This window comes from Lycorma delicatula, chromosome 1, assembly GCF_047948215.1.
Source record: "Lycorma delicatula isolate Av1 chromosome 1, ASM4794821v1, whole genome shotgun sequence".
Lineage (NCBI taxonomy): Eukaryota > Metazoa > Arthropoda > Insecta > Hemiptera > Fulgoridae > Lycorma > Lycorma delicatula.
The window spans coordinates 174,336,477-174,349,712 of NC_134455.1; the positions used below are offsets into that span (position 1 = coordinate 174,336,477).

The 13,236-nt window shown below is 32.6% G+C and overlaps 1 protein-coding gene across 3 annotated transcripts in view; it reads right to left on the reverse strand.

Moving 5' to 3' along the window:
- The window catches only part of LOC142325557 (uncharacterized), a 387,407-nt gene that overhangs the window by 219,919 nt on the left and 154,252 nt on the right, over nucleotides 1-13,236 (reverse strand). For all 3 annotated transcript variants that reach the window (XM_075367460.1, XM_075367450.1, XM_075367470.1), the window contains exon 3: nucleotides 195-367. In XM_075367460.1, the coding sequence (XP_075223575.1) occupies nucleotides 195-367 (173 nt within the window). The remainder of the gene's footprint in view (nucleotides 1-194; nucleotides 368-13,236) is intronic.

The following is a 13,236-nucleotide window of genomic DNA, read 5'->3' on the forward strand; positions in this document are numbered from 1 at the left end:
ATTGAAATGAATTTCAAATTCTTCGATATCAAAGACGGAAATATCAATTTATTTAAAAGTATTAAGTATTAATAAAATGTGAGGAAATTTTAGACGTTAATTCCACTAAGTTTATTCTTGTAAAATATAAACATTATGAATAATGGGAAAATAAATAATAGAAAGTGAAATGAAATTTTATGTTTTAAACTCACCACTTTGTCACCCAGGTTTCTCACACGGCATGGTAATATTACGTCTCCTCCTGGCTTACTGACAATACTGGCGGATGTCACCTCAAACAAAGGTCCTGGTGTTGGTTGAGGTTCCTCTGGCAAAGGTTTTTCCCAAGGGGGTATAGCGTCTTCCTTCCAAACCCAAGGGAATCCTACAGAAGTACACAAAAGAAAACGAATTACAGAAAAGATTTATCCTTAAATGTTGAACCAGACAATCAAACCAACAAACAAACTACACATTAAATATATATATATATATATATATATATATATATATATATATTTAGTAATAATATGTAATTATTATTAAATATATAATTATAGTTAATATATAATTATAAATATATAAATAATATACGTATAACATAACTTATGCAACACTAATAAGCTTAAGCTCCTGTTTTAAGTGATATAAGAAATTTTATCTTCATAATATCAACAGATTCGATCTCGTAGAGTGTCGCTGGTTGAAGTTCCTATCAGTATTGTTACTTTTCACTTATTATTAATTTCACCTTTTAAATTTCCTTGAATTAATAATCCTATTGTGAATTAATAATTTTTCTATTGTGAATTAATAATTTTAACATTTGTTTTGAACCGATGCATGGGTAAACGTTGTTTGCGTAAAGAGGAATTAATATTTTTTGCAGTATGATATTACAATCGTCGATAACTAAACAAACCCATTTTTCAACAAAAAATTTCGTTTAATGTTTAGTGGTAGAATATTTTTTTATTGTAAGCGGAGTGTTTATTACGTCAATAAACAATTCTGGAATTTTAAAGATAATTATTTTCTGATTTTTTCATGTATATTTAGAAATTAAATGAAAATTAAAAAGTATTATAATAAAAAAAAAAACACTTAATAGTCTTCAATTTTATAAATCGTATTTTGAATTAATTATAGAAAGTAAATTACATTAAAAATTAATTAAATTTATGTAATAATATTGTTGCTTACATAATATGACGGTTTTCATTAATTAATAAATATTATGTGTTCCGTTTCACGTTGAGCAGTCCGGTGCTGCGATCTAGTGGGTGCCAGCGCTCATCGGAGAGTTCCGCTCGTCCTAGCATTCGGCGCTCGAATCTGATCCAAGGCGGTCATGTCATACTGTTAGTCCGGATGGACTCCATTCTTTGTTCGGATGAACGTTAGCTTTAATGTTATATTTAATTTTATATGTTTTATTTTTATATGTCAAGTTATACGTTATGTTACAATTCATTTCATTAACTGTCAAGACGAATTCATTAAACCATTATTCAACAAGCAACAAGGCGTTGTCTTCATTCATCACCTATGAACATACAGTCCAACCTCGCTCTATAATCTACCATTATGATAACAGTCTCATCATAAAATTAAATCATATTCATATTTAACATTTTTTCATAAGAAAAATACGATTTAAAAATAATTTTAAACAGTAATAATCAATTTTTTTTTACAATTTTCTAGATGAGAGAAGGTATTCCTCAAGATAAATTATCTTATTCATTACAGCTCATATACAATTAATATCTGAGAATTTATTAAAAGTAATTCTATAATTTAATGAATTCAACTTTGTTGAAATAGTACAGTTGATGTCAATATAGTCTCAATAATCACATCCCTAGTTATTAAATGCAATTATTAAGAAATAATTGCATCTATAAATACGATGAATTCAAATAAGAACAACAAAATAATTATAAAAACTACTGATCATGTTGATTCGCAATTGCTGTTTATAAAATCCGTAAACATTATGTAACAACCATTAAGAAAAATACTAGTGATAAAAAAATTTACGGATTCCATGTAATAAATAATAGCCAACCAATTTTAATTAAAGTTGGCACCTTTAGTTGTCAGTTGGTTCAAAAATATTCATGAATGAATATTGATCTATATCTGATTACCAAATGAGTCGTTGAATTTGTGAGTAAAAAAAAAAAAAATGATTTATATACATAATATGGACAATTAGATCAGTTAAAAATAAATTTACATAATTTTTGAGACTGTAGTATTACATTAACTTAAATTTTTAATTTTCCCAGCATTCTTACGAAATAGCGAATTCCTAAAAATGCTATCAGTGATAACACTGAAAATTTATTATTGAAATAAAAACTTAATCTAGGTTTATTTTTTGAAGTAGTTCGAATGGGGTGAATGTTAATTGATTTACAGAACAGTAATTGTTTTCTCAACTTGGTGTGGTTGGAGAAACAACTGTGCATGAAAGGTTTTTTAACGACTAGTTAAGTGTGGCTTGTCCTCTTAAGTTGCAACATTACGTTTATTTTATTTCTGGTTCTATACAGGAAAATGGACAAATTTGCTTTGTTAGTAGTTCTCAATTTATAAAGACATTTTAGGAGTGCATGCATAATTAAGTTAAAACAAAACTTAATAGGTTATCTGCTTATCTCTTATAAAAATAAAAATTAAATTTAAAGCAAAGAAATAACCAGATCTTAAACTTTATTAATCGAGAGTAAAATATTTTTAATAACAAAATTTTATTTAATTAGTCCTGAAGACAATAGAAATAGACACATTTAAATGATTTATAGGTTATTTTCATCATGAGTAAATGGTGTTTTATTAAATTTGTTTTTTTATTTATGTGTATGCAACATTTACGACAAAAAATAAAAAATATTGTAATTAATGTAATAATCTCATTTTTGTTTTATTCTTACAAGGAATAGAATATTCCGAGTAAGAAACGTGCCTTCAATTTCCGTACTGAAACTTCACACCTTTATAAATTGTAAAACAAAAATATTGGTAATATTTTTTCTAAAAAATTATACATTTTCTACAAATAAAAATTAATTATCTGCGAGCACAAAGATTTATATATTTTATATCAGTACAAATTTACAAAAATATATTTTTATACCAAAGATGTCTCATCTGTTTACTCAGCAAAAAGTGTTTTTGTTTAAATCAATAGAACTAATAAGTTACTTAAAAAAGTGATCATTCATTTTGTTTTAACAATTAAGTTTGATTATTAGTTGTAGGTTTTATTAATTAATGGATATTCATTAAAATGTATTAAAATTGATGTTATTTTCAAGCAGTTTACATATTGTCTAAGGACTGATTCTACACAATATGGTAACACCAAATGTATTACAAAAACGTTTCATTATGTATGAAACAAAATAAGTGAGCGAAAAGATCCTGTTATACTTAGGTTATTATACAGCTGTTATCGATTTGCCTAACTTTTTGACAACATATGTTTCCAATTTTCTTTTTATTCAAATGTTAACAGCTGATGTTCTTACATAGGTGATGTCATTCTAGACGAAATTATTTGCTGGTAACAGTTAATCATGTGACATGAGCAATTTGCTAAACTTTCCAGTTTGTTTCTTTCATTGTGTACTATATTTATTTTGCTTCAACTTCCTTTGATTTTTATACCTTTTTTCTCTCAAAAGGATCAGTGTTCTTAAACACACTCACGCACATAGAAGAAAAAAAATAAAAGATTATTGTTGAAATATAATGATTAATTTTATCAAATTTTAAATAAAATTTATGTTCTTTAATGAATGAAAATAAGTTCTGAAATTGTAAGATCACATATATGTTCTGTATTTTTATTCAATGGAATGTGTTTACAATAATTTTGTCTTACTTTTTATCATAAAATCATAGACGAATATGTACATTTAATTTAAGATGTTAGTAATCAATGCAAGTTAATCGCTACCATAATTAATGTGGATGATAGGCTACTTCTGCTTTTATCTTTAAGGTTCCGGGTTTGAATCGCAGTTAGGTTAGATATTTTTTATATCATACGAGTTATATCTTACGCACAACATTCAAGTGATGAATTAACTCAAAAGGGTTCTTTGCTAATTGTTAGAAAACAATTAGAACAAATAGCCTAAAATCAGCTGAATATTGAAAACCTATTTATGAATACGATATTTAAACTGTAAATGAATCGGTGATATCAAAAAAAATTACAATGAAATTGTAAACTGTACGGTAAGAGTCTCGCAGATATCATTTCTTGTGGTAATACGGGGCATTTCATCAAAGACTGTAGGCAAGCAATGAAGTGTCTCGATTGCAGAAGTACAGAACACAGAACCGGGAATATGAGCTGCAATAAACATAATGATTAAAATATTATTAAGTAATAATAATAGAAGCCTACTATCAGGAGACCTGACGCTGGAAATAGCCACAAGATACAATGTCGACTTTCTGGTGTCTACGGAGCCTAATGTGTATTCGGCTGCCAGAGGTCAATGGATACCCGACAGGAATGGGGCTGTGGCCATCAGAAGAATACTCGATAGAGTGGATTATAACTTGTACAGCAGAGAAGACGGAATAATAGCTATTGAATTAAGTGACACGATTATTGTGGGTACATACATCAGCCCCAATTGCACTATAGAGTTTTTTCAAAACCAGATATTTAACCTACAGCAGATCATGACCAGATCGCGGAAAAGAGTGGTAGTGCTTGGAGATTTTAATTGTAAAACTACTGTAGCGGGTGCCAATTCTACAAATGCTAGAGGTAGAATTCTCGAGGACTTGTTGGAGGTTACGGGTGCGTGCTGTATAAATGATGGGGCTCCTACATGCAGCGCAAGAGGTCACCAATCAACAATAGACCCGGTAATTGTGGATATTAGGTTTAGAGCAGATACCGTCGAGTTTGCTGTCCTTACCGAAGAAACTGGTAGTGATCACAAGGCCGTATTGGTTAACATCAGAGATTGCCCAAGGCGGGTAAGGCAGGATAATATTATCTCTAGATTAACGGATTTCCAGATACACCGGGTGTCAAATAATGCGGCAAATAGGATTAGGAACTGTGAAAACATAGAACCGGAGAAATTTCTAGAAATAATCAAAGAGGAAATTGCTAACATACCGCAGTCCGGTAATAGATATCATCCGGTGTACTGGTGGACCAGAGAAATCGAAGACCAAAGGAAAATCATGCAGCGTCACAAAAGAACTGCTCAGAGGACGCGAGCAAGGAATAGTAACGATGAACAAAGTCGACGTGCTGCCCAAGACTATAGACAGGCCAGGAAAAAGCTTAACTTTCTCATTAAGCAATCTAAGAGGAATAAATGACAAGAGCTGTGTAACGAACTTGACACTGACCATTGGGGGAAAGCTTTTAAGATAATTACCAAAAGGCTAGGTAGACAGGTGCCAACGTTGAGTAAGGAGGAAGCGGAACGACAAGTTAGAATTCTTTTCCCTAGACCTGAAAATCTGAATAGGGAAACAATTGTTTGTGAAGGTGGCAGATTCACAGAACAAGAGGTAATGGAGGCCATTAAAAAGTTGAAAAACCGGAAAAGTCCAGGGCCGGATGGCATACCTGCGGCCGTCATCAAGACTATAGCAGGAATAATACCCTGGGAAATTGTGGATCTGGCTAGTTATGGTCTACAAAACTGTAATTTTCGGTTTTTATACGGTTTTTATACCCAAGGCGGGGGTAAATAATGGATATAGGCTGATTACTCTTATTAATAATATGGGAAAGGTGGTTGAGGGGCTGATAGAAGGCAGGCTTAGGGCAGAGCTTGAGGAAAAGGGCTGTCTACATCCACAACAATATGGATTCAGAAAAGGCCGATCTACCATAAATGCCTTAGAGAAAGTTAAAAATTGGGCTTTAAATAGCAGGAGCGGTACCTGGAGGACCAGGAAAATCCCCCTAGTGATAATGCTGGACATTAGGAACGCGTTCGGATCAGTACCCTGGTCATCTATAATTGATGCATTGCATGAGATGCGAATAAGCGAATATCTAATACATCAAGTTAATCACTATCTACATCAAAGGTTTCTTGAGATCAAAACTTTGGAAGGTAAGGCAGTTTTCCAGATGTTTGGTGGCGTTCCTCAAGGTTCTGTGCTGGGCCCAACCTTGTGGAACATTTTTTATGACGCAGTCTTCATACTGAATTATCCTGAAGGAGTTACTGCAATTGGCTATGCTGATGGCATAGCAATCCTCGTTGAGGATAGGGATGTAGATAACTTAGAACGCAAAGCCAATCTGGCATTAGGAATTATAGATGAATGGTTACAAAGAAGCCAACTACAGTTAGCCCCAGGGAAGTCCAGTTGTATTGCCCTTTCCGGCAGAAGACCTATTAGAGGTATAAATTTGAATATCAGAGGAGAGCCAATTATGCAAGTCAATGAGGCAAAATATCTGGGAGTCATACTCGATAAAAATTTGAGATTTAGTAGACACATCGATATGATATGTAGTAGGGTCACTCCAATGGTCAAAGCTCTGAGAGGACTCTTCCAGAACCATGGAACACCAAAAATAGAAACTAGGAAATTAATAACTGCTGCAACAACATCAATGATATTATACGCGGCCCCGGTTTGGGGACATACAATTAGTATTAAACGGAATAAAGGAAAATTGAGAAGCGGAGAGTAATGGATCATTTCTTCCGCTCAAAAATGATAAATTTCTGTAATATAAATAAGACCATTTTTAACAAAATGATATTGGTGTTTAATACGTTTATATGTAATATATATCACATTTACAGAAATAATACAATTCTTAAGATTATTAGTTGTTTAATAAATGAAATCGGGGCGGTAAAAGATTTGTTACAGTATTTTCTATTTTTTGTTTATTGTATGTAACGCTTAAACATTGTTTATTATCTATAATTGTATACCTATTGTTTATTGCATATATTTAACATGTATTTTTTTAAACAAAATTCTAAATTAATAACAAATTTTGATAATAGAATTGCAGTGTCTTAACTTTTTTAATATCAGTATCATTTTGTTAAAAACAGTCCTATTTAATTCCGAAATGTTTGTTTTTTTAAGTGGAAGAAATGATTTCTTTTTTCTTTATTTCTATATCCTCCCTCCCAGGGCCGAATCCGCTGATTCAGCATAGCTCAGATCTGGGAGGTGCCGGTGCCTCAAATCCCGTAAGTGGCTAACTGAACCCGGCTACGCAGTTCCCAGCTTCACCACCGAGGAGGTCGGGTGTCGATCTTTTATCAATGCCTCTTCTCAAACCGTCCGAACAACCCGTTTAGCCCGACTACATCGGTCCCAGCAAAATCTCCCAGACGACCGGGTCTCGGTCTTTACCAATGCCTCGCCTCAAACCGTCCGAACAACCCGCTGGGCCTAGCTATAGCGTTCCTACTGGAACCCCAGAGGTCCGGGTCTCGGTCCTAACATACCCCCTCGGCGAAAATACCCAACCCCACCCTTAAAACTAACAAAAATACTCTTCATAACAAATAAAAAAAAAACTATAGATCCTCCTCATCCTCCATAAATTGCCGCTCCTCTACCGCCTTCACCTTCATAATACAAAAAATCATACTAGCGATCAAATTCCAATTTGTGGTTCCATGTACCATCGCTTCTACTATATTCTCGAACTTAACATCCCCAATAGCCGCATGCACCTCTCTCCTATCCTCAGCCCACCTGTTACAATGAAAAACATTGTGCTCCTCTGTATCGCTATTTCCACAATAGAAACACTGCTCAGTTCGCTTCAATTTCCTTTCAAAAAAGTACTTATTAAAGCAGCCGTCGCCTCGCCAGCCATGGCTTCAATACTGGAATTAATCTATCATACTGGGACCCCTCCACTTCGCCTGCCATTTTTCCAATAATAATTGCCTCGTTTGAGTCTTTGCTAAGCCTTCTGCTTTATTGATAATCTTTTCCGCAGTCAAATCGAACGGAGCCACAGACCCCCCCTTCCAGATAATCCAGCAGCAGTCTAATCAAATACAGACTAATCTTACAACTTCGCAACTCTTGGCCAATCCACTTGAACGGCAGCGCGTTGAAGGCGTTGCTGATATCCAACAGCACCACCGCTGGAATGGAACTCTTCCGTCATGTACCGGCCGCCGCTGGTACATGGCGCAAGAGTCCTCTTCGAAATCTGTATTGTTACCGGCTGAAGTCCTCACCACTTTCGATTTATTCTATGAGCCTCTCTTTCAGAATATTTTCGAAAAGCTTCGTAAAACTGCTTAACAGGCACAGAGGTCGATCCTTCCCAGGTCATCGACCTCTTTCTCTGGTTTCTGCTGGAGCTCTAGCCTCCCACACTTCCACTCCGGTGGAAACACCCCCTACAACAGGATACGATTAAAGGCGTAAAGCACTTGATTAAGTATGACCCTTACCGCCATCAATGTCATCTCGTCCGTGATTCCGTCCAATCCCGGACTCTTCTTTACTCCCACTCTTGACGCTGCCTGCACAAAATCGCCCTGCATGAATTGGGTTATATTTACTGCTGCTGGCTCCTACTTCCGCTCGCCAGGTATTCACGGAAACAAATGAGATACACAGTCTTCAAATAACTTCACAGAAAGTGACCGCAACGTTCTCCCAAATTTTCTACACAAACTTTTGTACGCATCCCCCCACATATCATTATTTAGGCGATCGCACAGTTCCGACAATTTCATCCTCTTAGCTACCATAATTGCGTATTTGTATTCCTTCCTGCTTCTACGTAACTTCCGACGTGCAAGCAACACTTCTTCGGCAATACTCCTTTTATTGGCCCGCTGAAGTTGTCTCTTTATTTCTAAGCATTCCTTCCTCTTCTCCGCAACTCGCTTCGTCCACCAATACACTCTTCTAGGGTGAGACTCCTTGCTCAAAAATTTCTCGTCGCATACCTTCGCCAGTTCATACATTAGAAATCCAGAGGATATCACCTTCAGATATCCCAACCTCTCCTTCACCATTTTCTCGACCCTAGCGAGTCCCTTTCTATTAATGGTTTTTTCTGCGAGGTCCCGTAATGCTCAGCGACAAGAAGAACCTATTTCAAAACTGACCGCCTTATGATCGCTGAGCACCTTCCCATGAAGTACTGACAGCTGCTGACAGTACAGCTGCTCACTCCTTCGCTCAATGTCGTAGACACGAAAGTTAAATCAATATGTGAGGCTCTACTCTCTCTCTGACAAAGGTTGGAGACTCACCATCATTTAAGCAGGTGAAACCCAACCCCGCCATCCCCTTCTCAAGCAACTTGCTTGTTCCGTAATTCCCCCCCCCCACCATGCAACATTATTAACATTAAAGTCTCTCGCATTGATGAAACCTTTCCGGTAGTCATTCCTCGACCTGTGCAGGCCGTCCAAGTCAGTCACATATTGATGAAACCCACAATTTGGAGAAATTGATACACTACATACAACAAAATCTCCGAATAATATCCACACATATCCATAACCTGCACCATGCTGTGAGTATAAGTGTATTTAATCGAAAAAGTGCAGCTCCCTGGGACCCGTCCGCAAACCACCCTCCATCAGCTAACTTTCTTAAATTCGGTTCTGCAATAATCATAACGTCCGCCTCAGTCTGCCTCGCCAACCCAAATGTATTATCATGAGCAGTGGAGCTCCTATTCACATTCATTTGAATGAACTTAAAAAACCTTTTTTGTAGAACGATAGAAAATGATATTACGAAATGGATATTATGATTGATTCAAAAGAAATAATATCTGCGAGGCTCTTACCGTACGGTTTACAATTTCATTGTAATTTTTTTGTAGTATCACTGGGTTTTGTTGGATTATTCTTTTGTTTGTTTTATGAATTTCTGATTGTTATCTTATGGATTTATTATTAAAATTTATTGCCTCTCTAAAACAAACAATTTATATATTTTTTGAATTTCTCTGGCAATTTTTTTTTGTTAATAGTCATATCATTCACTTCATACCATATTTTTTCTTTTTTAATAATACTAGATTAATGATCTTCACCAATCGAAGATAGGTGATGTAAAATTCCCCTTATTATTTTATAAGTGTAACCCTCGATTTTTATCGTATCTATGGACACACTTTTCTTGTTGTTATTAAATGATTTTTTTTTATTTCTCCATAAATTAGTTCAAGTTGTTCTAATTGTAGAATAGAAATTTTACTATTCGAATTTATTTCTGTTTTTGTAACAAATTTTTGTTGCCAGATTTGCCACACTTTCCTTATGTTCGTGTTATTAGTTTTTGTATTATTAGTTCGTAGAATTAGTTTACACTGTTCGTGTTTTTTGTGTTTTATTAGCAGCTCTAATCTCTTGTAAACTAATACTTTTATTACTTTTAATGAATTGATGGGAATTAAAAAAATTGATTCATCTTCAGTACTTTCATTTACCTAAGAGCATTTACTATTAAAAAAACATGCTGTGGTATATTTTCTTTTAAATTTTATTATTTCGAGTACATTATCAAGTTTTTGCACGAGATCACTCGTAAATTCAAAAGTGCCGTTAAGTACTGCTATCTAGCGGCCCGATTCATAATCTCATCTTTCTGAGGAAAAATTAACAAAATTGAATCCCGCGGTTCATCAGTCATAATTCGAGGTATTTTTTTGAAAGTATTCTTTATTAAAATTCTAATTGTACTGAAATATAATATTTTGATGTTTATTTTTTTATTTTTTTCCCTATCTTTATTTCACTTTTAGGTTAGGTCGTATTTAGAACCGTAAACATAGTTCGTTGACTTCGCCGTGCCGTCCCGTTCTGCGGACTCTTACCGGCGAAGTTATAACGAACTTCTTGATAAGAAAAAATTATAAACAATAATCAACACTATTTACAAAAAGTTGTTTTAATTTTATAGATTAACTTATACAAAATATATTTACACTGTAAATGATAAATATATAACCAATGTTTACCCATTTAAAAGTACATTATGATTTCTACATTATTGCGTTTACATCAACAAAATCTATATGAAAGTTTTTGTTACATAATAGCAATTTAAACTTTCCCGATTGAAATCAATCTTGCATGAAAAATTATCAAAAAACGGTAATCTGTTTGTTTAAAAGGTTCAATTTTAGCTCGGTTCCATCCTAAAATATTTACGTGATTAACTTAATTAAAATTCGGAAACAAGCTTCTAATAATTTGCCTGTTTAAATTTATTTATATAATATTAAAAGATTTAATAAAAAAAGAGAAACGAAAAAAAATTTCTAGTTCAGTAAAACAAAAACCATTACGAGTAAATTTAGAAGTAAAGGTTAATTAAATTTTATTTTAAGAATCAGAGTAAACAAAAAAAAAATTAGTTTTGAGCTTACTGCTTTATTTATAAAACAAATAACTTACATTAAAACGTGTTATTGGCTGTAATTCTGATGGTTGTATCTTTAATTAAACAAAAATAATAATAAACTAGCTATAAACAACTTCGTTTGATAGTTTAAGTTCGTTATTTTGTTTGCTAAAAAAATAAAACCACTTATAATAAAACAACCTAAAGTTAAAGAATAAAATCAGGTAACATACGAAGGAACTGTATAATTGTAAGTTTTCCTATCAAATAAAAGCTTTGTAACTTAAGCGAATAGAATTAATGGAATAAGATGAGTAAAAATTATTATCTATAAGGTACTGTGATTAACTGAAGGCTAAAAAAGATTTAAAATTAATAATAAACATAAATAAAAAATAAGAAAATAGGTCGGTTTATGTATTCAGTTTTTCAATCCTGTTATTTAATTATTTATAATAGTTTAATGTTAATGATTGACTGTGTATAAAAAGAACCCATATTTGCTCTTCTATTCTTTATTTTAAAAAATTCATTTAATTAAATCATTAAAAGTAAAAAATTATAAAATGACACTCATTTAGATTGTAAATCAATTATTTTACAAAATAAAATAATTTTTAATGAAATAATAGTAAACTTCATAAAAATATAATTAATTAGTTAAAAAATAGAATACATCAAAACATAACTAAACCTAGATTGTTTGTGGTAACCATTTTTAGTTTCCAAAAAATAACAGGGTACATATAATCTGATAAGCTGATTTGCTTTAAAAATCTTTCGGGAACAAAGTGACCGATTCAGTAACTGATTCCTTTGAGATCAGGAAGATTAAAAAGATCTAGTTTATATTATAGAATTTTTATTATGAGAGTAATTAATTACAAATAAATATACAAATATGAATCGTGACTGGGTCATTTGAGTTTGTGTGTCGGTAAATATGAACTTATTTAAGGAAGCTTTTTTCTATAACATTATTGTCTTTTAGAATAAAACTACTGCAATATTTCTTTCACCCTAATAAATATGTGAAAATTGCATGAAGGTGGTTTACTTTTTAATTCTGTAAATAGCTGCGCAATGAAATCAGTATGAGCTTCTCTCATTTAAATTATTATTTTAAACAAATTATATAACGTAGGAATCAATTTACTACGGAAATGCAAACTTCATTCTTACATCTGAAATTATACTTAAATTTATGGATCAAAAATTGAATTTCAAAGGCTGTGATCATTTCTTCGTCTAGGATTAAATAGCAAAATATTTCCCACAATGTATGTGCAAACCTTTGAAGGAGCTATTGATCAAATAATATCAATCTTCAATAACTGTTGAAGTGAGGGTTGAAAGTGAAGGTATCGAGGGAAAATGAAATTTGGAATGAAAATAGACTACATAAAATATAAATAGATACAGGAAAATTAATTCCTTACAAAAATAATATCTTATTTGTGCCTTATCGCCTTTATTTTAGTTGTTCAAATGTGTATTAAAAAATTTTGGATCTTTCAAATTTAAAAAAAAAAAAAATTTTATACATGTGTAACTGTGCATTCAATATAATCTTTTCTAGTAATTATTATTTTTCAAATGCGATTAAGACAATAAAACATTTTTCAAAACTTGCATCATCTTTACATAATTTTAAAATATTTTGCTATCTATACTCTAAGAGTAAGAGGAAACGGGATATGAAAATTAAAACCATCGTTTTTCAAAATCAACCGCATTTAGAGCTGTAATTGTGGTTAATTCCCAAAAGTTTGTAGTTCCTTACCAAATAGGAAGAAGTTATTACTTTGATATTAAAAGGAGATTTTATTACTTGGCCCACGAAGACGATTCATACATCACGCTTTGTAGGAGGATACTCTC